This window comes from Tauraco erythrolophus, chromosome 22 (assembly GCF_009769465.1).
Source record: "Tauraco erythrolophus isolate bTauEry1 chromosome 22, bTauEry1.pri, whole genome shotgun sequence".
NCBI classification, from domain to species: Eukaryota; Metazoa; Chordata; class Aves; order Musophagiformes; family Musophagidae; genus Tauraco; species Tauraco erythrolophus.
In genome coordinates this window covers 7,168,440-7,194,685 of record NC_141486.1, presented here as the reverse complement: position 1 = coordinate 7,194,685, position 26,246 = coordinate 7,168,440, and the positions used below count along the sequence as shown (strand labels likewise).

The window sequence follows — 26,246 nt, the reverse complement described above, 5'->3', positions numbered from 1 at the left end:
CGGAGCTACCATGACACTTCAGAGTAACAATTTACAACAACATGCTGGTTTAAGATCTTTTACACTATGCTGAATACAATCCACTTATTGTGCAACAGGCAGGACAATACATAACTCAAAATTAAGTCAAGGTAGTCTTGGAAGCATAAAAGGAATGCAAGATTGGACTGAAAGGGCTACAGTGAGGCCTACTGATGAATAGAGAAGCAAAGCAAAAGCTTCTTTGGTCTCAAATATTAGCTTCCCCTCACATGCACTGCAGCTCCTTACCAACTGACGATGAGAAAAAACAACAACCCACTAAAAACCATCAAGCATCATAGGGGGAAAAAAAACGGCATTAAAAAGCATCCTACTTTCCCCAGTGATATACTGCTCCCTGTTCTTCAGCCAGACAGCACTGCTGGGATATCGCATCTCCCTGCGGTTTGCTCTTACCTGAAGCTTGGCAGAAGCTGAACCCAGCAGACGACGTTGTAGTAGTAACGGTGGCAGCGCTACCAAAGACGGATCCCCCTTGCCCAAAGCCAGTGTTCTGCCCAAACACTGGAGGGCTGCTTTGTCCAAACAACCCACCCCCAGTGCTGGCAGATGGCTGTCCAAAGGAGAAGGAGCTGGCACTGTTGGTGCTAGCCGGTGCTCCAAAAACATTGCCACTGCTCGAGGCTGCTGTGGAAGCTGCTGGCTGGCCAAACACTGGCATTGTCCCAAACCCAGACTGGCTAAAAGTAAAACCACCTGAAGAACTGCTCGCTGGTTGCCCAAAGGTCGGTGCTTGTCCAAAGGTTGGTTGCCCAAAGCCCCCAGCAGTGGTGGTGCCAAAAGCAGAGGTACCAAAACCTGAGCTGGCAACCTGTGTGGTAGTGGTGGCAGTGGACAAGGTACTGGTGCTGAGTTGCCCAAATGGAGAGGATGCTGTGGTACCTCCTGGCAGTTGTCCAAAAACAGGTGGTGTGGAAGGGGTTGCAGTTGTATCACCAGCAGGCTGGCTAAATGCTGAGCCAGAAGAGCTGGAACTTGGAGGCTGAGAGAACACCGAGGAGCCTGCAGAAGTGGGGGCAAACATGGAGGCACCAACAGCTGGGCTCTGAACACATGTAGTAACGTCAGAGGTAGCAGCCAACGCGCTTGTTGCTTCTGTGGGAGAGGTGATGTTCGTTGTAGAGGTTGTTGCCGAGATGTTCTGATCTGGTGGGGCAGACACAGAGATGGCAGGCGGCACCGGTGCCTTCGAATCACTCGTGGAGGCAGACGTAACAATGGCATCCGGGGGAGGTGCTGCCGATGTGGTGCCAGAGCCCGCTGGGACCGTGTCCCCGGCTGCGGCCTGGGGTAAAGCAGGTTCTTTAACGGACTCTGAAAGCTGTATCTGTGGCTGTGGCGACTGCGTCATTGGAGGTGAAGACCCAGCTGCTACAGCTTCATTTTCAGACGGCTTTTCTGACACAGATGGTAATTTGACATCCCCTGAATCCTTAACAGAAGTTGTGGCAGGGACAGCAGTTTGTGACGAACTCAAGAAACTTCCAAATGAGAGGGATGTTGAAGCAGAGAGAGTAGAAGGGGTAGAGGTGGATGTGCTCATACTGTTTGCTTGCTGAATACCAAATGAAAAGGTGTGTTTGTTGCCACTAGAGCCTCCAAGATTAAACACCCCAGAGGACCCCGCGTTGGTTATCTGGACATTGCCAAAGATACTGCCTGTAGCACTAGTGCTGATGGTCGGGGATGCCGTACCAGCTGACATGACTGATGTTGAAGCAGCTTCACCAGCTTTTCCTAATGACAGGGGAGCACCAAAAGTAAACCCAGAAGGTACTGTAGATACTTTAGTTGACTGTGGTCCTGCAACACTGGTAGATGGCGCTTTAGTGGTGGTCTTGGCATTATCATCTGCTTGACCAACCCGTAGTCCTGAGAAGCTCCCAAGAGTTTCACCAGCTAGATTGCTCTGAAACAAGTGATCTCCTGGTTTAGACGGAGGTATATCCAACTTGCCAGAGGCTGTGGAGGGAGCAGAAGACGTTGCAGCAGGTTTGTTTGACTGCGTACCATCTGATGAGGAGCTATTTCCTGCTAAGGCTCCTGGAGCACTTGCTGGCTTCAGGGACCCAAAAGCACAGGAGCCCTCAGGGATCACTCCAAATTTGGAACCCCCAGCAAGCGAAAATGAATCAGGCTGGGCGGGCTCTTTACCAGGGGCTGTCAGCAAGAGAGACAGAAGTTACAAACTAAGTTACGGTATGCAAAGCTCACCTATCATTCTCACAATAATAGCATGCTCTAGTGCTTCACAGATTATTAGAGAGACAGTTCTGTTGCCTCAAAACTATAAAGCCTCTGACCATCAGGTAACTGTCACTTCCATGTGTATTCAGGATACAACAACGACATCTGAAACCTTTATGGACAGGATTGCAGTGACAAATACTGTTACTTTCATGTCACTCCACTTAACTCTCCTTTCTCTTTGAGTACAGACAATTTCAGCCTCTGGCTCCTAACTCTTTTTCAACAGTTTGATAAAAACATAAAGGACCTGGTTACTACAGACCATTTGCTGTTAACACCATTTTCACCCCTTCTTACTTGGTTCAGCTAAACAATTCTGCCATTCACTACAGAACTCTCTGCTTAAACTAATGGCTCAGAACAGAGCTTGGGTCATAAAAAACATTTTCTGGCACTTGAAAAGTCTTCTACAGAATCAAATCTTTCTTTACAAATTCAGCTATCTATAGACCACTGATTAGTTTCCATGCAGCCTGTTTTCAGCTTTGAAAGACTAGCGAAAAGCTCTCAAGTGTAATTGCCCAAGCAGCTCCAGTTATAAGATGTACTGCTGTCCCACACTGTAGAACTGCTGAAGTTTTAGGGGAGACTGGCCTAGTTTGCTTTGGTGTACTGCCATTTCATCCCTGAGCACCAAACACACACAAATTCTGACAGGAAGACATTGCATTGGTGTTTGGACTATGGGTTGATTTGGACAAGGTACAGGAAATCAAATAACAAAGAGCAAAAGCTGCTCAGCACAGCTGGTATTATCCTTGTTTTTTACCTTGTAAGTATATTAAGTATATTAGTAACTGACACCGAATAACGTAGCATTTATTTCCTCCTGAGATACTGAAATTCCTTCTGTTCTTCGTCCATCACCAATTAACAGAGGCAGAGGTGCTCCTACCATTCCACAGAGCAGCACGAGGTAGTTGCTTTCACACAACACTGTGGTTTACAAGTCTGTCTCCTGCATCTCCCACTTCTCTTTTAATTGGTGGTATCTACCTAAGCTTTTACACTCACTGAATCTTCAAGTTTTAAGTCAAGTCAGTTCTCTCTGCTTAACCTCAGCAGAGTATCAGTAGCATTGCTGTGGCTGTGACGGTCTAAGGACATAAGCAAGCCAAGATACGTAAGAAGAGGTGATATCTTTTACTGAAGCAACCAATAACATCAGAAGTGAGTTTCTGACCATACAGTCTTTTTTGCAAGGCTGAAATTAGAGACAGAAAACTTCAAGAACATTACAAAGCAGATATATCAGTCCTCTTTTTCCAGATCAGGCAAATACAATCTAGCTATGAAATGGAAAGGTAGCCTATATATTGTCAACTCAATTTCAGAAGCAACACAAAGTCATCCCAAGCATTTCCCTCCCATTACTAAATGCTCATTCCACTAAATGACAGCTTTCTGTGTCAGACCACATTGGCAACTTTAAAATCTACAGATTAAAGCCAGCAATTACTGCAGATGTTACCCTTCTCATAAACTAGTACCTCCCAGATGTTCTTGGCAGCAAATATTTTGCTTACTCTTAATTGAAAGGCAGGTGGCCTAGATTTCTGTGCATTACAGGGCATAATCCAGCATATATATATAATGTTATTGCAGCTACTGCAATTTTAATAACAGAATTGCGACATAAAACAAGAGCCACATGAATTAGGAAGAGCAAATGTTCTCTTAGCAGCGAGGAGGTGTTGCTTGCACACTCTTCCAAACTAACCTTGAGAGGAAGCGAGGCTGGGCAGCGTTGGCGATGAAGCGGCTGATGTGACAACACCAAAATTAAATCCAGATCTAGGAGGAAAAAGGAGAATGGGAAAGAATGACGCTTAGCTCAAAGTGTTGAAACTTCCAAACCCTTGATTAACACAAATTTGAGCCTCAAATTTCCAGTAGAGACTCACACAAAGTCAGGCACAAGAACAGTTTTTCCAACAACCAGACAGGCAGAGAGAAGCTGCGTGCACACAGACTAGGCTCTGAGAAGGCTTCTAGAAGGCTGAAGAGAGCCAGAGTTTGAAGTTCTTTTGACCTCTCCTCATCCTCCCATATTCTTTCCTTTCTGCTGCGTATTTCTTCCCCATTCAGCTCAGCAGCTGAACACCATGCACCAAATCCTGATAGATTTTGGGAGACTAGCAAAAGCCGAAGCCACAACAACAACTAGAGCTCATTTAAAAGAGCTAAAAGGTAAGAGACAGTGCTTGTACAGAAGGGAGTAACTGGATACTACCACCCGTCAAAAAGGAGATTGCTCACTGCATGACAGAAATTAAAAGTTTCCGTGACTTTCACACTAAAAATACCCTGTCTTGCAAAAATATTGTGATCCTTCATAATGAGCACCGAAGTCCTCCAGAGACCTTCATTCCCTGAGGCTTTTTAAGCTTTCTCCAATTCTCAAAGACCAGCTGCTGGTATAACTAAGACATCACTGACAACGGCACTGTATTTAGCATATGGTTTACAGACTGAGGCACTGCAGCCTGGGACAAAGGCAGGGTTTGTTTGCTTTTTGAATCTGAATTTCCATCTCTCAAAAGGACTATTTTAGCCCTTTGAAGAGCACGGCAAGGCGTTTGGGTAACATCCACTTGACCAACTTGCAGAGAAATGGTTAGGACTGAAACAAACCAGATGTTTGAAAGTACGTGTGTTCTGAAATACTTAATGTTACCCACTTCATAAAGAGAAATTCATTTGAGCATTAGATAGCTAAACATGCAGAATTTCAAACAACCATTTCTAAGGAGTTGTCTGTCTCCCCCAAACACAAGATATGATCAAGGAAATATTTTTGTCATCCCTGAAAAAAAAAATTCCTAAGAGATATTTCAGAATAACTATATGTTCATAACATGTGCCTTGCCTTGTGTTAATGTAACAGAGATCACCAGATGGCATGGGGACTCTCTAGTCACCTTCATGAAGACTACTTTTCAAGCCAAAACATGGAATTTGTTCTGTTCTCCTAAAATAAATGAGTAATTCAGCAAATTTGACCATAAGCACAAATTCTCAGTCCTAACTGGGAATCCCAGCACTTCTGTCTCTCAAACCTCTGCCAGCATTTGAAACCTGTATATGTATGCCCAGGTTAGAAAAACATCATTCTCTTTGGATTCCATCCTCAGAGGTACCAAGTGTCAACAGGACCATGTTCAAGAAGCAGTTCTTCTCTGGAAGCAGAAGCATCCAGTGTTCAATCTCTTCTCCTGCTGCTGTAAAGCCAAAGTTCATTCTCACGTGCCTCTGCACAACTTGCTAGGGATGATTTTCCTGCTACTGCTCTTTGCTCACTAAATAAAGAACAAGGTTTAAAACTTTTAAAACTAGCTATGGTCTGCCTCTTTTTCCTCTTCTTTAACCCCAGCATACAAGATAGAGCATAAATGTTCTTCTCTGACTCTATGAGAAGTGGTGACGTGTGCTCAAAGACAGTCAGTGAACCCCGTGCATCAGACCATGAGTGGGTGCTTTAACCACACAGTCATATTGCTCTCATCTCAGACCATCACCTGATAAGAAACACCAGTACATACAGTGTATGATTTGTTCGATAGCCCACTATAGATAAAACTCAAAGAAAGCTAGTCTTTTTTAACTCCTGATTTTCTTGATTAGCTACGGACTGAAAAATCTCAAAGCAACACAATATTGTGTCAAATTCTCACGGACCTTCAGACCTCATTCAGACAGGCTTTCACAAACTCGAAGGTCTTCCAAGAACTCTGGTGCAATCCCTGTCACCCCAATCTACCATTTGCGGGTGCCATTTTACAATATTACGCAGCTTGTAGGTAACACTTGCTGTAACAGCTGATACAATCATATTTAACGTCGACTACAAAGAAACGTTAATGTTCATACAGACCCCACAGAAGAAAAAGAGAACGTTTTGTTAAGCTGTGCACTTGTTGCTGGTACTGATGTCACTGTAGAAGAAGTCACAGCTGTAACTGTTTTTACTGTCCCTTGTCCTGAAAGTTACAAAAACAAGCATTACAAATAAGAAAAAAAGCACCTTGTCATTCAAATATCAAAAAAGAAAGGAATAGTTTGCACATAGAGCCTGCGATTTTATCAATTGGAAACAAATCTTTTTTGTCACTTATACCAGGTGTGATATTTGTACACAGAAACATTCCTTCTACTGTTACAACATCAGAGAACACATGAATTATTTCAAAGATTTAAGGCAATAACATGTATCTAATTAGAGCAAAGACAGGCATCACCATCTTGACAATAAAAATTAAACAATAAAAAAAATAATCAAGAAGTCCTCAGTAAAATCTCTCATCAATCCATCAAACCACATTTAAAATAAAAAGGAAGTGCTATCAAATTCAGGAGCTGACATTTTCAATAAACCAAAATTTAAGAAGCATTTACCAAGTCAAATATGATTCCTAGCTATTTTTACTGTTTCTTACCTCTGGCTAAGAGGCAACCTACATCCACGGATTAAAGGCAGAAGAGTAAGAGAGATGGATTTCAGACATTTATGCAAGAGGCTTATAAAACCATGCCCAACGCAAGCATTATTATCTAATACACATTAAAAATCAATTTCTTCCCTCCCCAAGAGTTTCCTCTTTCCCCGTTTGCACTGAATGATGCAAACTGAGCATTCCTTTCCTCAGAAGCTTCTAAGCTGTGCACAGCAAACCACAGTATGTGAACTGGCTTTGAAATTGGTCATACAGACCAGTGCTCAACAGACCCAGGACCTGAAATAGCTCATTGCAAGTGAGTTCAGGTACTCCTACAGTGCTGCAGCCTATAGTACAGAAATACTTGATTCAGATATCGATGTACGGAAAAAACTATTTCTGTTACTTAAGGATATAATCACTTTCCTGCACAAAAGCAACAACTTTTCATGTTTAAAAAACAAAACAGCAAAGATGTCTGCTCTTGATTTGTTGTCAAACCACAGTAGCCTTTGGTAGATGTGCTTTGAATGAGGAATTGTATCATTGAATTCTAGATGCAGGCACAGAGAGAAAACAGGGCTGTACACAAAACCGCTCTCCTGCTCTTCTGCAGTTTGGTTTTTCAAATTCTCTCCCTCAAGACTGGCACAGCAGCCTCTCAGTAGATGCAAATCTTTTTTCCTCAGTGCCCTCAGTTTCCGCATCACACACCCTGACAGGTGCCAAGAGACATCCAGGCATTATTTCCGTCTCCACCAAAGACAACTTACCTGAGATTTTGTTGCCAGATGACGTTGGACCAGACGTAGATGCCATAGGACAGGGTGCACACACAGAGGAAGGTGGAGCAGGTCCTTTAAGTGAGCTTATTAGAGGTGTCTAAAAACACAAAACAACTTCAGGTAAGTGCAGTCTGTCCACTAACAAAGGTCCTTCTGACCCTGGTGTGGTATTACGATAGTCATGCAATGACTTAAGAACAAACTAGAGGAAGGTGGTCGAAGCACTTAGAAGTGCCCTTCAATCTTGGGCCCGTTATGTCTTGACACTTAGATACAGAGCCAATACTCTTTCAACAAGTCTCTTGCAGAGGTCAGTGAGCCTCCATGGGCGACAGCTCAATGATTCCACACTGCTGAATGCTTTTTTGATGCTTGAACATAAAACCTAGCAGCTTGTCAACCAATAAAACATGTTTTCAGTAGAATAACAGGATAGGTAAAAACTACTCTCTCCCTTGATTGCCTAGCACTTCTTTTTTTTGGTGAAATTTAGGTATATCTACCTAATACAGTTTCCTTTGTTGTTAGTTGCAACACTTACTGCCATAAGGCTGTGGCCACTAGAAAGCTGCAAGGCTTCAAAACAGAGAAAAGGCAAGACATAACAAAGACATGCCTGGCATTACACTGTTGAGGTCACAAATAAATGGTTGGGAAAGAATGCAGGACAAGCTGTGGAAAGAGATTTTCCGATGACCTGATCACCAACAATTAAACCCCCAAACTGTGCTGAGCATGCCCAGGTACAGTATTTCACAGGGAAATAGTTCTGTATCAAGATACCTGTTTAGCTTGATTTGTAGCAACAGTTGCCAAAACTTGGTGGACTGCCTGGGCTGCAGAGTGAGGTACAGATGATCTTAAAAAGAAAAATCAGAACATTAAATGTACGACTAGTCTAAAAGAGGACTTCCTTGCCTCTCAAAAAGCACAGCTTACTGAAGTCTTGAACGACCACCGTTATTAAAGATTCCATGCACAGCTCCAAACAAACAAATCTGACTAGAGAATAAATCTCTTAAATGAATCAGCCACATTTAACACAGGAAATCTGCAAATGCATTTAAGGCTCCAGACTTAAACGATCAAGTCTTCTTCACACACTCTCGTCTCTGAAAGGAGTCAGGCCTTTCTATTCTACAGGGAGTTGACGACAAATCATCAGGTAAGGAGATTACAATTTTATGCCTAGTGGATAACAAATTTAAGAAGCTTCCTTTATAGTGTGGAGCCCAGACAACTACATGCAACTCAGAAATGCTGAGCAAGGAGACAAAGCTAAGGGTGGAGGGAAAGCATTTCATGTCTTTGAAGTATAGTATAAACATTAATGAAGTCATGGCAAGAATTGTGATAAAATTAACTTATATTCTACATCAGAGGTTTGGGAATTTTGACCATGAAACAAGTTGTACATCAGAGTCCAGAGACAACTGCTGCAGAACAGCAGCTACTTCTAGGGTGAAGCATCCTATGTGCTGTGAGTCATGAACACATCAAATCACCATAACTTGGGAAGAGCCATCCAGTTTTAGCCTCTCCTGAAGTCTGCGGCTCGCCGGGTTCAGCAGCTTGAACAGCCAGTAACAGAAGCCCTCAGAAGTAAAACCAATTCAACACTGACTGCGTTCTCTAGGCGACAAAGGCCAGTTTTCTCTTACCGTAGCAGGCTCTTTTCATCTTGACTCAGGTCAGGCATTCCCTAAGGCAATACACAATCTCTATACTACAGGAAGGGCTGAGGCTGCAAATCCCAGACAAGAAGTGAATCTGGGTGTCAAAAGTAGTACATTTCCTAAGCATGAGAACTCCCAAACCACATTTACTATTTGGTCAGCTACAGGCCAGCTCAAAGAAGTTTCCTACTATATTGCAAAGGAAGGGGACACACACAAAACGGTGATTTTGCATAGTCATTTAGTCTTGGATAGGGTTTTGGGCCTTCAACAGCTTTGCATTACTAGTAAGTCCTTCCTTCCAGCAGTGAGTGCTCTCTCTCTCCTGGCCTGGATTCACCCTCTGCCCAGAGCAAAAGTAAAGAAAACAAGGAAAACTTAAGATTAGCACTGCAAAGACTCCATGTTGGGAAGGCGCAGCTGTAAATTTCAAGTTCAAACAAACCCTGAAAACAGAAGAAAAGAACAGAAAGTCTGTGAAATTCATGATAGGGTGGGACCTTTTCCCCAGAAAAGTCTCAGGATCACTTGACCCACAGCTTCTCTGACAATACTATGAAAATGCTCGTTTGGATTCCCGTTGTGGAGAGAGGAATTTTTGCACTGCAAAACTATGTAAGAGTAACTGAACTGGGACCACCAACACACCTAACCACAGGCCATTGAACAACTGGTAACAACTGAAAAATCATTCCTGCTTAACAACCCGAAGAGTGTGCTGCGGCAGCAAAAGACAGCCAGGATGTCTGAAGTAGCAAAAACTGATGAATTAACTTTGCTGGGTGAATGCTCTTTATTTTAGTGCTGAATCTGACTGGCAGGCACCGGTTCATTTGGGTTAAATTTTTAGAGAGTACATTTTTATGAGGTCAGCTATAAAATAGGACTGTAAAAAACCTTCAAGATATCAAGCTAGCTGGTGCTCTATAAATTAGAGAGATCAATCAATAGTGCCAGTCTAAAACTACTTGAAAGTAAGACATGTCTTTAACTACGGTTCAACTGAAAACCAATCTCAGACCTGTATCACTCACTCATGTCCTTGCCTATATACAGCCAGTACTCTTCTCTTTGTTTCATCAAAACTATGATGAAAAAAGTGTGGAGAAGTCTTCCTGGTCATAACACTGCTTTCAGCAAAATTTCCCAAGCAGAGCTGTTTGCAAATTTTACTTTCAAAAGATGTACCATTGCCTTCCCCGCTCTCAGTTTATCACTTGTAGGAGAAAATAAAATAGTAAAAAGTTTCCAAACTGCTTCCTAATTAAAATGCAGAAGAGACCATGAAGTAAATTCCAAGCTCAGCAGCTAAGTATCACCACTGTAAGACTGTTTACTTTTTGAAAAGCTGCATCAAAGGAATTTCACCAGAAGTGATGCAACAACAGAAACTGTTCCAGGAGCTGCATGTATAGCCCACAGTTACACGGATAAAGCATTTACAACTCCACACGGACTTACAATCAGATGTATGTGGTGAGTTTATCCTGCTTTATGCGGTAAGCTGAACTTTACTCAGGCTTTTCAGTAGTGCCCTTGCCTCCCCAGCCCAGAAACAGCCATGCATTATCTTGGTCTTAAGCAATAGTAGGAACTTCAAGCAAAGGCAGTGTCAAGGTCACTGCAACAACAGGGAAAAGAACTAGTTCTGTGGCTGGTGACAGAGCCTGGTGATAAAACATAAATCTCTGGAATGAGCAGAGCTGGCTGCTGTCTGTAGGAGACAGAGAAGTAGGGAAGGCAAGTGTTACAGCCAACTCACAAGAAATATTAACAAATTCAAAGTTCGATACCAGAAGACAACATTCATAATTTACTCATGAGGAAGAGAGCCTTGCAGCTCTGTATTTTTCCAAAGTGACTGGCCCCTATTGACACCCAACCCTTCAGTCAAAATTCTGATGTCAAAAAAATCTGAGACAAGTTTCCAGAAAAGCCAGAGTTTTCTTGCCCTCAGGGGATGAACCTGGGAACAGACAGAAGAGGCATAACTCCAGGGAAGGTTTTCTCTGCAATGGGTAAGTAGAAGGAACAACATCTGGACAGCTTAAGGCCATAGACCACACCCAGCAACAGAGGGGTGCATTTCCCTCACATAAGAGGCACGACAGAGGTAGCCACCGGAGAGATACCAGATCCAAAGTACATATTAGCAGTAAAACCACTGGATCTCAAAAGGAGGGGATGCACTAAAATACATTTCACAGACTAATGGAGAAGGAGGTTAATACTGGTCTCATCGCTTGTTCAGGACAAGCCATTAGCAAATCCTTGAATGACCTGGAAAGAAAATCTTTTTCTTTTCATTCCACGAATGCAATACCTTCCTCTAAACGCATTCACTTTAGGTCTTACATAGTTAGACCATGTCAAATACCACTACTGCTCCCCACCGGCAGATGTGCTCTACTGCAAGTGCTACCAAAGGCTACCAGAAAGAAGGGGAGAGCACCCACTCACCCTATTACTGCAGAGACAGCTGGAGTCAATGCACCAGTCTTGAGTTCTCGCACATTCACCACCTGAGGAACGTTTTTCAGAGTTGATTCAGTCAAGGAGGTGCTTACAGCTTTAAGGGGGAAAAAAAAAAGAAAAAAAGAAAAAAAAAAAAGAGGTAAAGATGATCATCTCCATATTAAGCACTGCATTCAATATGGTGCCTGTTAGTAACTCCAGAAGAAATCCATGCAAGTTTCTAGAAGGTATATGGTGTATCTGGCCCAAAACGACTGGTATCTCAGTCTTCAATAAGGACACCAAAGAAGTGGACAGCTTTCTATATAGTTGGCACATTTTTCCTCGTTAGCTGACCAAATATAATTATTCTTATGAACCTTCCCTTATCTACATTGTAACATCCTAGGTTAACAGAAATGATCTGTGCAGTTACACCCCAGCCTCTGCCGGAATTCATGTCACTAGTTCACTTTCTGCACTTACGATCTCCTTGGGCAAGGAAAATAAACTAATCCAATTCCTCTACCAGTAACTGAATTTTGTTTCTTTTCTGCACTGACGCTGCACTATTGGGGAAGCACCGAGAAAAATCTAAAACCAAACAAGAAAAGTTTAAATTGGGGAACCTTTCTCCTGTCAACTCAAAAGCTTACAAGCAGATCCAAGGCTTAACTCAACAGTTCACCTTTGACTTTGCAGTATTAGAATTGTTTTACAATTCAGATCTTTAATTGCATAGCTAATAACAAGGAGCTATTAATACAGGCCAGTGACATCCTTCCTCTGCTCTCCAGAGTTTTGCACATAGATCAATTGCCATGTCAGGATCTCCTAAGATTCATCATCATTTCTGCCTCCGCACACATGAAAAGGGGTACAAAGAAACCCGAGATAGGAGTTTCTCAGGCATTTTGTACTAGTAGCTTACAGGAAGAAGGAAGACAAAGAAACACTGGAGAGCTCAGATGTATACAGACAAATACAGATCTGTGTCACAATTTGTTTGATGATCTCCTTTGAGAACACCGAATTCCTGTGAAAGCCACGCTCAACTACTCAGAGGTCACTTGGGCAATTAGCCATCCTTTTACCTGGGGACTGGTTAGCCATCTGCCTCCGCAGAGCTGCAGCAGCAGCTGCTTGTGGTGCTGGAACAGTGACAGTGGGAGCAGGGGCCCCGTGTTTCACAGTCTTTGTTGCAAGCATTGTACTGTCTGCCCCTTGCGGTATGATTCTGTTTGAAGACGTAGGCACTAAAAACCAAACAAACCGAAAAAGTTAGAGTTCACCACCTCTACAAATCAGGGCAACTTGTGCTGAACTAAAGTCCCTCTAAGTACACAGCTTCCTTCTGAGAAGACTGAGGCGCAAGCCTCAAACAATCAACACAATCTGTCCCTGGCAGTTTCTGTATAACCCAACGAATTTAGCAAGTCAGTCTCAATAGCTGTCACTTCAATGCATTAGATGACTTTCAGTTTGCTGTTACAGACATTTCTGCTGACACCTTATTTTTCTCTCTGGCTACAGAGATTAAAAAAAACCCTCTCTCGCACAAAGAAGACTGAAAGTATGCAAATATAGTTCTTACTGTGAGTCACTGGGCTCAGAACTCCTAACCTTGGCCACAGCAACCAAACGCAGCAGTACTTGTTTCCTGATTGTTTTAAGAAATAATGGCATACGCTTAAGGCAAATTACTAAAGGCAGGCAATGCTACCTATGGTCAGTACTACCTGAAAGAAACAGGCTATCAGAAAAACACAGTCAATGAGTCAAGATATTTTAGCACTTTTAACTCACGAGGTTACAATGCCACTCTGTTAACTGCTTCTGGAAACTTGGCAATGTAAATTTGCATGCTGCAATCTCATTTCTCCAGGACCTGAAGCACTAGCAATGGATACTGTGGTTAAAGATACCATGAGAACACACGCAGAATAGCAGAGACATTCCAAAAACAACTCACGCAAAGTACCCAGGGAGAGGTGCTGTTTCCCAAAGGGCGGAGACTGAGCCATCAAACCAGGCTGGATAGAGGGAGTACGGACCACGGGAGCATGACGGGGCACTTGGACTGGAGCAGCCTCTTCTTCCTGGTCCACTGCCTGTGAATCCTCATTCTCCAGTGACTGGGAAACTGAGGACGTTGAACTGACTTCATCCAAATCTTCATAATATCTTGTGGACAAGAAGGCAGATCGGGACAAACTTGCTGCAATATCAGAAACAAAACACGTGTGTGTATTAAATTGAGGGAACCATCCAGCCTAACAGCCAAGACAGAGACACCCTATTTTAGGACGCTCTTCTACTGGCTTGTTTTAATGCTGCATTGATAAGATCTGACTTCTTAACTGCCAGGAAAGGCAGCCTTCAACAAGGCTGAAGGAAAGTCTTACTGCGAGCAGATCGGGGAACAGGAAATAAGAAGTAGGGGTTGAGGAGTGAGAAGCCAAAAGCTAACTTCAGGACTGATTCCCACAGCAGGTAAGTCACCCTCCTGGAAAGCATTTCAGACTTTTATGGTAACTAAAGGTTTACCTGGAGCTGTAGACCTAATTGGTGGAGTTTTCCTCTTAGCTAGAAAATTCCTCAACTGTGCCTGTTTCACGGGGGATAACTTAGCTGGAAAACCAAAGACAGTTTTTAGTCTATAATCAAACTGCAAGTAACTCACAATTATGGTTTGAATGTCACAAAGAAAGAATAAATTACCAGGTACTTTAGGCAGAGGTTTGGCATGTGACTCCAAGGTAGTTTTCATCAGGGCATTGCGCAGGCTTTCAAGGTCACTGTCAAAACTAGGACAAAGCAGAGCAATGAAAAACCATGATCAGCAGAAAGAAACCAATCAAACCAGGAACAAAAGGAGGCCAAGGGAGCCACTAGAACCATTGGCCCATCTGGAAGAACAACTGGCTCCTTTAGATACTGTGCTATTTAAACACATGCATCTTTAATAATTTTGGAAACTCTAAGAGCCGTTCACTTCTTTCCTTGAATTCAGACAAAAAACCAGCAGTGCCTCAGCCTAGAGGCTCTATTATCCTGTTTACAGTAAAAAAATCTGTAACTTTTAGGGGAAATTTCTGACAAGCATCGAACAGCGTGTCATAGAATAAAACCAATGAGCTTCTGTATTACCTGGGCATAGTTTAGCATCATTTGTAGGACATCCTGTCCTCCCATACCACATCCATAAAACATCATTCTTTGGAGGATGCACCCCTGCACAGTGCTGGGGGCAAGAGAAGGAGCATCAACACCACTCAGGACCTTCTGTTTCACATACCTTTGAGTGCTGCTAAGAGAAGATGTATCACTGGGAACACTCCACGGAGATGTCCGATTATACAGTCGGAGCTGCTGCAGGCTGTTCACAAGCTGATTTAGTCTCTTCCTTTGCTGACTGATTATTTCCCGGTTATTAGCCAGGGTGTTAAACAAAGTTTCTCGCTCAGGAACCATCAGACGCCTTAAGAGACATTAGATCAAGAGACAGGCATAAGGACCATACCTGGCCACAAGCAGGCAAGTATACATGAAGTAGTTTAGTGGTTCTAGCTACTACATGAGATCAAATATGGTTTGGTTTGAACCTCAAAGCAGTTCAGTTTATCTCAAATGCATATTTCTCCTTCAGATCCGCTGCAAGTTTATTCATTTAGCTCATCTACTTCAAGGTGTTTTATTTATTATAAAGCTACTACCAATGGATGCATTTGGTTTCTACAAAGCTTTACTTTTTTTTTTCCTATAAGCACTATTTGCACTGTACACAGACACACAGCAAGCTTGTAATTTGTATGAAGCCCAACAGTTTGAACCTACAGCTCCCATCAGGTGTCTTTGTCAAGCTTTCTTCCTAAACCCCTTGAAAAAGATTATACTGTTAAACGGAAAAAGGCTTTTGTCTGTTGATTAAAGCCCAATTCACTGACACGTTCCTTAGAGTTCTTCTGTATTCCAATTTCAGTTACTTACTTCTGCTTTCTCTCCTGTTCCAGATGCCGATCCCACTCCAAATCCAGAACGTCATTCACATCCTGAACAGCAAACTTCACGTACAGGTGCAAGCGTCGAATTTCCTACCATGCAAAATAAAGTCAGCTTTCAATTCACTTCAAAAATTTCTGAAAACATAGTGAAAATCTACTTATCAATCAATGGGCTACCAAAAGGCCTCGTCTTGGACATTTTGTCCCAGGTCTTAACGAGAAATAATATTTTCCATAAGGTTTGCAAAACATTGCCAGGTCTTTATAGAAAGGGTTTTGCAAACATCAGGCGTTATTGGAAACAAACCTTATTTCACACCCCAGTTGCAGAAGATGAATCATTTGCTCCCATTTTACAATGTTGAAACTTCTAACAATTATAGGTGATCAAAGCTTTGCAGGCTATTTACATGGCTCTAGGACACCAGCATTCACAGACTATGATTCATGAAAGCATTCACAAATGCTCACAACTCCTCCCACATTAAGGCAAGGAACTAACTTGATTTTAATATGCAGGAAAGGTTAAAAAAAAAACATCAACCACAGAGAGAGTAACTTATCCATGACCACATAGTTGCACAACTGGCACAGCTAAGCCAGAGTCCTCTGGCTACAAGTACTGCTCCCTAAACAAAACCAGTGTTCAGTCTTATTATTGTCATCCCTCTAGTCTCTCATGGCACGAACACGTCTTGAACTCTGATCTCGTAAAACGGAAATGGAAACTGCAGCGGGTTTCAGCTCATCTCAACAGAATGCTCACTTAAATACAATGATGAAGCAGCCAAGTAGCACAGCTTGGGAAAAACTCTACTGCAATTGTTTTCAAAATACAGCATGAAATTCTAATGTGACATATCCAACCTGAAACCAAATCCAGTCCTACTGTGGGCTCAGTGTTACACACTACCAAACACAGGCTTCCTCTCTCCAGTGACTGAGCATTATATAGCACCAGCTCTCCAGACAGCAAATTGGTAATGGCTGGACATCAGAAATGCCTCAGAATCTCTAAAACTTCATAGAAAACTAACACACAAAGTTGACTATGTGAGCTTTTCTCACCCAGGAGAATGGTGATGATGTATTCTGAACAAAAGAGTTCAACTAGAGCTTTCCCATAAACTTTCAGAAAGTTGACCTGAGAGCTCTCTCCTCACATTCAAACCCACTTCTCTCCCATTCTGTTATTCTTTCCTCATGATTCTTTCTCTAGATCAGTGAAACAAGCATTTCAAGATTATCATCTCTCTGAAGTCACAAGCATAAGCTCGAAACATCACAGAGACATACTACACGACAGAGCAGGCATACAATTAAGACTGTGAATCAATCTACAGAACACAGCTGAAGTTTAGAAATCAGACCTAAAAGGAATTAATTCCTGTCAGCTGATTTCCAGTAACTATGTGTGCATGCTCTTGATACCTACTGCAACAAAGATGACATTCAATTTTGTCTTCAGCCTGCTTGTCAAACTTCTTGAGGGGAACTTATCAGTGTATTAAAGACATTCACTCTATTTTGCTTAGGGTTAAACTGCCCTCTCATCACCAGAGCTGTAACAAAAAGCATCCTTCACTCCTAGTTTCTTTCATGTCTTCGAAAGCCTCTTTATGTACTGCTGGTTATTTTCCTTTGTGCCCTAGCTTTCAGAATATCATTTAGCTTCATGCTCCGCCGCCCATGAAATTAACCACCCAACTCTCTAAGTCATAATAAATCATCAAATTGTTCCATAAGGCACTTGAAGATAAAAATAATTCTAAGAACTCTTCTACAATGTGTAGGAAAAAAAAAAATATTCTTTTAACTAAAATTCCTGAGCAAACACTATAGGCTGAGAAGGAACAGGATGTCAAGAGTCACATTCTAAGCTTAGAATAGACTTGGAACTCAGGTGAACTACTTCCCTTCAGCAGGAGTTTTGAAAGTTTTAGGAGAGGATTTTCAGCATGTCTTGCAAACTCATGGAAAACAACATTCATCATACGTTTACTCGGCCGTGTTGAAACAGCAAATACCTAAGGCAGAACAAAACCACTGGGTACTCAATTTTATTTAAAACTCTAAATTAGAAGTTGGCTGACATGCTTCATACCTGAAGCTGTGCTTCACTCTTGGGATCCAAAGGTTTCTTATAGAGCAGGTGTAAATACCCCAAGCTGTGATTCCGTTCATTGTGTTCTCTTGCCTCTTCTACCCCTGCGAATCCCTCCAGCAAGGTTGTCTTCAGAATACTAATATCTCCGTGAAGTGACTGCAAATAGAAACAGAACAAATGCAATGAGGTTCAAAGTAACATTTTTTCATTTCCACCTCTAGCACAGGGGCTTTTGCAAGTGTCTGCCTGAAAACACAAACATAAATGTCACCCCCACATTAAAGCAGCACAGTCAGATGTTCCATCTACATCAGCTCAGCTCTAGCAGCTTAAGTAGGAACGTCAAGTGAGGAAGAATCATTGCTGAAGAGTTAAACAGTCTGAAGATACTCTGCTCACCTCTGTTGTCTCTTTAATTTCCAAGAGGAAGGTGTGAAGATCATCTGACTCAGTTCGCAACATCTTCATTTCCTCTGGAGTACCCACTTGGAAACAGGCTTTGGAAGTCCGGGCCTTCAGCTCCTCCATCTCCTTTTGAAAATGTGCAATCTACAAAGTCAAGCAGAAGAAACTGCAGCCACTGAAACATAGCAGGGTCTGGAACAAATGTCACAGCTCTTGGATAATGTTTCTATTACACCATAAACACCTGTCACTTTGCAGCCAAAGCAGGAAATTCTTCTTGAACATTAGCAGGAAAGAATACTCATTTTTTCCAGCACAGTGACTGAAATTAAAGATGATGGAACAGGACGCACAAACAACAATTACAAACCAATCTGATTATCTTGGGAAAAACTTCCATTTTGATCCCTAAACTACTGACAGACACCATAAGAACACAGGTGAACTTAAAATAAGTGTCTGTGTACCTATACAGTGGTCTTACAGTCTCTAAAATGAGGAAAACTGCTTGAAAAATCTCACCTCCTCTCTGATTCCTGCTATGACAGGGTCTGAATCCCTCCACTGGTGGGCTTGTTTCTCTAAAGCTGTGCTGGGGAGTGCTGATTTGCCCTGAAAACAAACAAACAAAACCAAAACCAGTATTAGCAATATATCCTTAGCAACAGGGGTCTCAGAATATCAAAGAGGCCTGCTGTTAGAAACTCCATTCAGACACCAGTCACCAGGGTGACAACTGGCATAAGCATAAATACCAGTTCCAGAGCAAACTAAGACTGGTATGTGCATGTTCGAAGCAGGACTGTGGACTACCTGGAGACATGTGGCTAAAGCTTTACAAAAGCAAAGGAAATCTTTGTGTGCTGCTCTGTATTACTGCTTTGATTTTAATATTCAAGAAAATTGGTGTCTCTCGATACACAGTCGAGGCATCTCTTGGCTGCCTATTAGCTAGGACAGCTGTGAACCTTCATTTCCATAACAACAGGAAGAATGAGTTCCTTTCTTAGATCTTTCTGATCGTGACAGCATACATCAAACACAGCTCTCTAGACATGCACAGAACGCAGTTTTAGTCCCACAGATTTGCTACTGTTTTCATGTCAAAAGCTAGCTCATTCTTTGACCCAAGAACAATCATTCAGTTCAATAAACTCTAAGCAATTCCTGGGTCACGTAAAACATTCACCCTCTAAAGAATCCACTCAAGTTCCCATTACCTGAGTAGAGCTTGGCTTTGTAGAAGGGGTGATTTTGGCTGTCTTCTGTAGTAAAGAAGGTGAAGGCACATTTTGAGCAGGACGTGCCACTGGAATTTGAAAAGAGGAACAGTAATTTAGGAATTTATACAAAGCTTGAGAAAACAGGTTGTGATCAGACACAACCATAACCACTGCTGTCAAATTCAACAGCAAGAGTGGTATGGGCCCTAGTGCAAAAACACACCTTCCTCAGGTGCTGTTTCACTCCCACCCAATTTCACTGCTAATGGCAACAACTGTCACTCTCCAAAACATGGCTGTACCACTCCTGAAGGACCTCAGGATCTCCAGTCACACAATCATTTAAGAGATGGAATGTTATTCTGCTAACAAATGAGTGGTAACTAATTTAAACTTGCTTGTTACCATTTTGAGCTCTCATCACTTCAGATGCAAGATAGGGCACTGGTTTGTGTGACTGCCCAGAAATATTCCTAACCAGAGCTGTATTACAGAGCACTGAAAACGTTAGAACTTCTGGATGAACTTAGGAAGCTAAATGTATTTGTTTCACATATGGCTCTCCGGGGAACCAAATGCACAAGTGGAAAAACTTTTTGGCTTCAGTACTAAGTCCATCACATCATTACTGCCTGCAAATCCGAAGGTCTGCTGTGTCAGTCAAAACAGCAGGAAAAAGAAGGAAGAAGTCAAATGAAGCTCACTATGTCCTAAAACCTTTAGAACATTGTTTGTAACGCATTATTCCCAACAATATGTATAAGACTCCTACCAGCAGCAGGCACAGGGGTCGAAGCCTTCAGTGGTGCGGCAGGAGAGGCTGCGAGGGGCGTGGACTGGCTCAAAGGACCTCCAGAAGCAGTTTTTGAAGTGGTTGAGAATGAAAACATTGTGGAAGTGCACTGACCGCTGCTGCTAGTGGGAGAAGAGGCGTCTACAGCAGAGAACCTGCACGGGAAAGCAGAACATCTTTCAGCTCTGAACTGGTCCTGGCTGTTTCCCCTCCATCCAAAATGAAGCACTAACTTCTAATGAAGTAGCATCCTCTGGGATCAGTAACAACTCAAGCTCCAGATACAAACTACAAGTGTAGCTTCAGGAGATAGTGGGAAGGAGCCATTCAGGATCATTTCTGAACATGTGGAACCACAAAGACTGCTACCATAGACCCACCCAGTCAGCAAGGGCCAAACACCAGCAAAAAGTAATACCCTGTTCCAAAATGCATCTCAGCATTTTGCACCAAAGCACCAACTATAGCAAATATGTGCTGCCCTTCAGTGCCATCCTTGCAGCAAGGCTGAAAGAGAAATTCTGCAAGAAACCATGAATTTCCATTCATCTGCCAACTCAGCTCCTGAAGGCAGCCAATTTAAATGTTCAGCCAACTCACAAGCGTATCATTTGCTTTATACACAATATATGAAATTTAAAAAGCCGTAAGAGCTACCATCAGATCTCAGTAAAGATTTTTCTAATTAAAAATGAATCATTTGAACCATCAGAAATTTCTTGTGATGCATTTACATGCAAATAGCTCTCTACAGAAGGCAGCTCCAATTAACATCACTCTGTGTTTTAAACCTTTCTTTCTAAAAAAGCAAGCAAGCCTCAGGAGTTGGAGGGAAGAGTAGGTACACGAAATCTGAGAACATTCACTCAAATCCGTTTTGCAGAGTTTCTATTCAATATTAGTTTTCTTTCAGTTGGCATGAACAAGATTTGAAGATTTCTGATCCTGTGTTCAGTGACCAAGCATCTAAGAACAAAACCAAAAGGTCTGGCACCGTCTCCACTGAACATGGGAGTGGAAAGAAATCCATCAGCTATAGATACAGCTTCCTCAGCCGTGCAAGTTACTCTTTAAGTTAGGAGTAACAACTTTCAACAGTCAAAGAAACTTATGCTATCACCAACACACTAAACCAGCCCCAGACATAAAGGATTTAAAATCCCAGCATTCCCCAAGAGTCTCTAACCATGATTTGCACCAAAGCAAGGCATGGAATTACTGTTTGATGCCTGTGAAGCAAAGACACAAAAAAACTACGTCTCTGGCAATTTGGCAAATTATCAGCCTAATTTTTGGCATAAGCCCTTGACTAATATTTTGTCCACGATCATAGCCTCTAGCATGGGAAGCACTGAGGGTTTTCACAGCCAAGATGGCTGTGTCCTGGATAAAGAAAGCCTTCCTCGGTGCTTCCTTGGGAGCATCAGGAAGAGCTGTCAGGGCAAAAAGCCAGAAACCATCTTCAGAACTACCATACATTGTCCATGCCTGGAGCAACTTAAATATCCAGCCATTGCACTAACTACTGTATTTACTTCTCATTGAGGTTCACTTTGACTGAAGAAGCTGAAGGGGCTAAAGATGACTTCTGTGCAACAGGTGTTGTGGCGAGTGGTGGCCCAGGTGAGCTGTCTGCAGCTGGTTTAAAGTTCATGGATCCAAACGAGAAGGAGGTGGCAGTAGCTGTAGTGGTGCCTACAGAATGAGCAGGAGTCACAGATGCCTTAGGAGAAGCAGAGGAGAAAGAGAACGTTGCTGCTCCGGTCAGACTGGGAGCTGGGGCTTGCTTGGAGGCATCAGCAGCAAAGGGGTAAGGCGGAGGATCACTGCTCGTAGTGCCAGGCATCTTCACAGTTGAAGGCATAAAGGAAAAAGCAGCTGCTCCACTTGCTGCAGGAGGCTGACTTGAGGCAGGGGCAGTGGGAGCAACACTTGGTACTGTGTCAGGCTTTAAAGAAGTTGGAGGAGTAGTTGGAGTTGTGGCAGTACTTCCTGCAGAAAGACAAATGGGGAAGGGAGAGACTCATTTGGCTGCATTGACTAATGGCAGAAGGTATTGCAAGGCCAAACGCTATTTGATGGGGACAGTTCAGCACTATCTCGCTCACTGGACAGTGGTACAGTGAGGAAGAGAGATGACAGTTGGGCTTCCAGTCCTCAAACCCAGTAAGCGATACAGAAACTGTACGAAGTCCAAGCCACGATCACTACTAAGGTCTGACTAGATTAATGTTTTCTGGAACTTCCCATGAAAAGGCTTCACCTTTCTCCATTGATTTCAATGAGGCTCCTGCCATCTCAAATAAAACAGGCTGTCAGCACACAAGTCAGCCAGTGCTGCAGAGAGGCAGGCTGCCAAACAAAAGGGTTTTGTTTGGGGAAGGAGAAGCAAATTTGGGCTTAGGGAAAAAATTAATGGGTTTGCAATTATTACTGCATGCATGCAGACAAGCAAAACCATCAGCTTACCTGCCTACCCCAGCATACGAAACTGCGGCAACACATATATACCTCAGATAAAAGTACTATTGTTTAAATAAGCTTTGGCTGCAGCCAAACACCTTAGTTCACATCATGGCCTCCTGTGGCAAAACATCTGAAAGAAAACTATCACCTCTCTGAAGCACACAGACCATGTTCTGAGTCTGCACAATGCTTGATCCTTGTCCCCAGTGAGTGCCTGCAGTCACTGCTGCAGTTCCAGTCACATATCCCAAACCCAGGCAAAGGGCCTCCTAGAATTCCTTTGGCCCTGTTCCCCAAAGGTTGATTGCATAGCAGAGTCTAAGTGCACATCCTGCAAAGTGCTTGAGATCCCACATAACAAATAGGACTAGTTAGTTTCAAACTAATGTGCAAAACAGAACAGTTCTGGGAGCACAAAACACTGAAGAACTGCTCATTATCACTATAAAGAAAGAAAATATTTTCTGTGACCATGTGCACGTCTGAATATCAAACTTACAGATGAAGACGACAAAGACCCACAAATGCAAGTGTTTCCATAGCCCACCTGAGCACTTACCTGCTGCTTTTGGAACTCTCTCCCCTACTAACGGCAACGGCTCTGGGGTCACAATAAGTGACCTGACCCCTGGGTTTTGATTGATCATGTAAAACGGGCAGAGCACACCATCCGTAGAGAGCAAAATCAGAACTGGAGCCGGGCCAAGGGTCTTCTCATCACCTGCCAGAGACCACATACGTAAGTCCTGCAGCCAAAGTTTCCTGTTCTGTTCCTACTGGCATTGGCATCTTCATGCAACTCGCTTAGTACAATATTTCTTATGTTTCTCCCTTCTGGCTTTCACTTGCATCTTTGTTCCCTTGCTTCTCCATGAATTCCCAATGCTCTTTTTTTCCTTCTTTATTCCTTCCTATTTCTGACTTTGTTTCATAACTGCATAGATGAAGGGTTATTCTGACAATCAAATATCATCTCCTGAATGACAAAGCCCAACTTTCAACCATGAATTCCTGTGCCAAGCTTTTTCATATTTTGAAGTAGTCCTTTTTCTTCACCTACATGTTGCTCCCTCCTTCAATCCTCTACGCCTTTCAGCAAACCCCACATTCCACTGGGTCCTGTCACATCATTAACATTCATATACATAAAGTACAAAAGAGAATGGCTAGATAGGAAGCTTTTTAACTTTAAAGAAAGCCAACATCAAACAAACATCCCGATGATCTGAACCTCTGACATAAAACATTTGTTTTGCGCAGCTTCAGTTTTGAGTCGAGTCTGCTTCAGTTCAAGTACTGTCAGCACAGCTAAAGGCCCCAAGCCAATCCCTGTATTTCTAAAAAAAATCTCTATAATGGTTTAACTGTGCTTAATTAAACAAAAAGCCCCAACAAACGTAGGATGCATGAAAAATCTGCTACAATCACGGTGCTTTGTTTGTTGGGCAGCACAGTGGATGGCCATGTTTCTCTACTTATTGGTTCTTCAGGAAAAGCATGCTAGGGAAGGGCAGTTTCCACATGGGAACAAGCTCCAGGACAAAATGAGGTTTCTTCGCAACACAAACTCCCTGTGATCTGCAAAGCCAACTAAAGCGCAGCAGAAACCAGGCTGATTGCACTCTCTGAGAACACAGAGAATGTAAGCTTCTCCAAAAACTCTAAAGCAGCACAACTTGTGCTTAAAAAAGCTGTCCTGACAGACTCCTTAATCCAGTAACTGTATATATTAACAGAGAAAACGCTTCGAATTCAATTTTGCACTCAAGTACAAAGTTTGACCTCAATTCCCTACTGTAGGTTTTCATCCAGGTAAAGTTCTCAGTTAATCGGCACCCTCCTGTGCTCTTCAGGAACTCTTGACTGCAGTTCCTTCCACTCTGCCTGAAGGCATCTCTATTTCAATCTGTCTCTGGGTTTCAAGGGAGAGTTTTCAGAATTCACCAAGGTACAACACAATAGCTCAGACGTATCTTCAGCGTCAGCCTCTGACAAGGTGCCTTGAAGGGCCTCCAGGCAGCACAGAAGGTACAGCAATAATGCAACTGGCTAGATGTAGAGCACAGCAGGGTTCAGTCAGCACAGGCCCTGTGCTTTAATGTAGAATTAAAACCTACACGTTCACCTCAACGATCTTTGCTTTTCCTGGCTTTGAAACTAACCCACTTTTCCTTTAGATCAGCGCACATGTACTTCATACAAAACAGTTCTGCAAGATGACATAAGCTACAAGAACAAAGAAAACCTCACAGGCAGTCTGAAATCCCTGGTGTTGGAATATGACCCCTTTAAACTCACTATCGTCCCAGCTCTGTGAAGCCTAGACATAACTCAGGTGCTTTGTTTGCCATGTCTGCTAGTGTAGTACCTCAGGCTGCTGAAAGCTTTGAGGAAGAACTGTATTTAACTGTATTTAAGGATTGGAATCCTTACACAAAAGTAAGCCCACATCTGCTGTGGGCTTGGTATAAAAAGGCAGAATGGATTCTCTGTGTTGGTCTCCCTTTCAGAACAATATTCTAGAACCCTGAGAATCAGGTTGCCTCTCAAAAATACCTCATACATTGCTATTATTGGACTACTCCACAAGAAAGACTAACAAGACTTACTGATTGGGATAGGCATGTTACTGGTGTAGTCTACAGCAACGCCAACAGGCAGAGTGTCATCGCTCTTGTCTGTCACAGGAAGTTCTGCTCTGCTGGAGTCCTCCAAAACCCATGATTCCCAGTTCTGCAAAAAGTAAGATTATTATTTTGACTACTGCTTCCCTGTGATCAGCCTTCTTCTGAACTCCAGCCCACTACAGTTGAAAGATAAGACTGCAAAAAAGCTAGAGAGCATCTACTTAAATTTGTCAGATGAACCAATGCCAGAAGTATTAGGGCTCTTCACAGATTTGCGTGTGACTTCTCACACATCACTGCACGTCAGAATTAAGGTCAGACAGTTTTAATGTTTAACCTCAGCTGATGACGTCACACAAATCACTTTATTTTAGTGAGCTTGATCAATTTCTGTGACTGCCAAGTGAATAATGAAAAACAGACTTCTAGTACTTGGTTCACAACATATTGTGTTTGTTTATCCTTTCTCTTTTGTGTCACTCGAATCTCTTGTACAGAATCTTAAGATAAACATTAATTCTTAGATGAACAACTAAGATGTAAAATGAAAGTGTTTTTTTGGTTGGTATTTTTTGGTTGTTTTTTAAAAATATACCATCTCATTGTATTCCAGGTCTTACACAGGTTACACTTAAATTTTCGAGAAAGAGGAAGTACATATGTGCAAATGCAACAGGAACAAAAATATCACCTGATCTCCTTGCCTGGCAAGGATGCTGACTTCTGTGGAAGCTGCCGAAGCTGCCAGAACTAGATCCCTGTAAGCATGGACACAAATGGGTTAAAACCAACACAACAATCGACAGCAAGGTTCCCAGCTCCACAATTTGTTACTCTATACATAAATTCATAACTAGGAACACAGCTCTATCAATATGAAAATGACTTTTCCTCCCACGATGAAGGAAATCTGATTTGCTACATCACTGTACAACATTTTTTTTCCTTTAAAGCCTCCAGGGGCTGAAATCCTTTGCA

The 26,246-nt window shown here is 42.5% G+C and overlaps 1 protein-coding gene across 2 annotated transcripts in view; it reads right to left on the bottom strand.

Moving 5' to 3' along the window:
• NUP214 (nucleoporin 214) overlaps window positions 1–26,246 on the bottom strand; it is a 44,458-nt gene that overhangs the window by 12,190 nt on the left and 6,022 nt on the right. Inside the window, exons 9-29 of one of the 2 annotated variants that reach the window (XM_086625057.1) lie at window positions 25,960–26,026; window positions 25,251–25,374; window positions 23,201–23,362; window positions 21,711–22,167; window positions 20,155–20,330; window positions 19,380–19,468; window positions 18,682–18,771; window positions 18,154–18,303; window positions 17,752–17,910; window positions 15,634–15,737; window positions 14,942–15,124; window positions 14,365–14,450; window positions 14,191–14,274; window positions 13,616–13,861; window positions 12,738–12,899; window positions 11,650–11,758; window positions 8,297–8,372; window positions 7,502–7,610; window positions 6,167–6,272; window positions 4,013–4,086; window positions 439–2,202 (exon numbers count right to left, since the gene is read on the bottom strand). In XM_086625057.1, the coding sequence (XP_086481183.1) occupies window positions 439–2,202; window positions 4,013–4,086; window positions 6,167–6,272; window positions 7,502–7,610; window positions 8,297–8,372; window positions 11,650–11,758; window positions 12,738–12,899; window positions 13,616–13,861; window positions 14,191–14,274; window positions 14,365–14,450; window positions 14,942–15,124; window positions 15,634–15,737; window positions 17,752–17,910; window positions 18,154–18,303; window positions 18,682–18,771; window positions 19,380–19,468; window positions 20,155–20,330; window positions 21,711–22,167; window positions 23,201–23,362; window positions 25,251–25,374; window positions 25,960–26,026 (4,577 nt within the window). The remainder of the gene's footprint in view (window positions 1–438; window positions 2,203–4,012; window positions 4,087–6,166; window positions 6,273–7,501; window positions 7,611–8,296; window positions 8,373–11,649; window positions 11,759–12,737; window positions 12,900–13,615; window positions 13,862–14,190; window positions 14,275–14,364; window positions 14,451–14,941; window positions 15,125–15,633; window positions 15,738–17,751; window positions 17,911–18,153; window positions 18,304–18,681; window positions 18,772–19,379; window positions 19,469–20,154; window positions 20,331–21,710; window positions 22,168–23,200; window positions 23,363–25,250; window positions 25,375–25,959; window positions 26,027–26,246) is intronic. The other variant, XM_086625058.1, reaches the window with a different exon arrangement.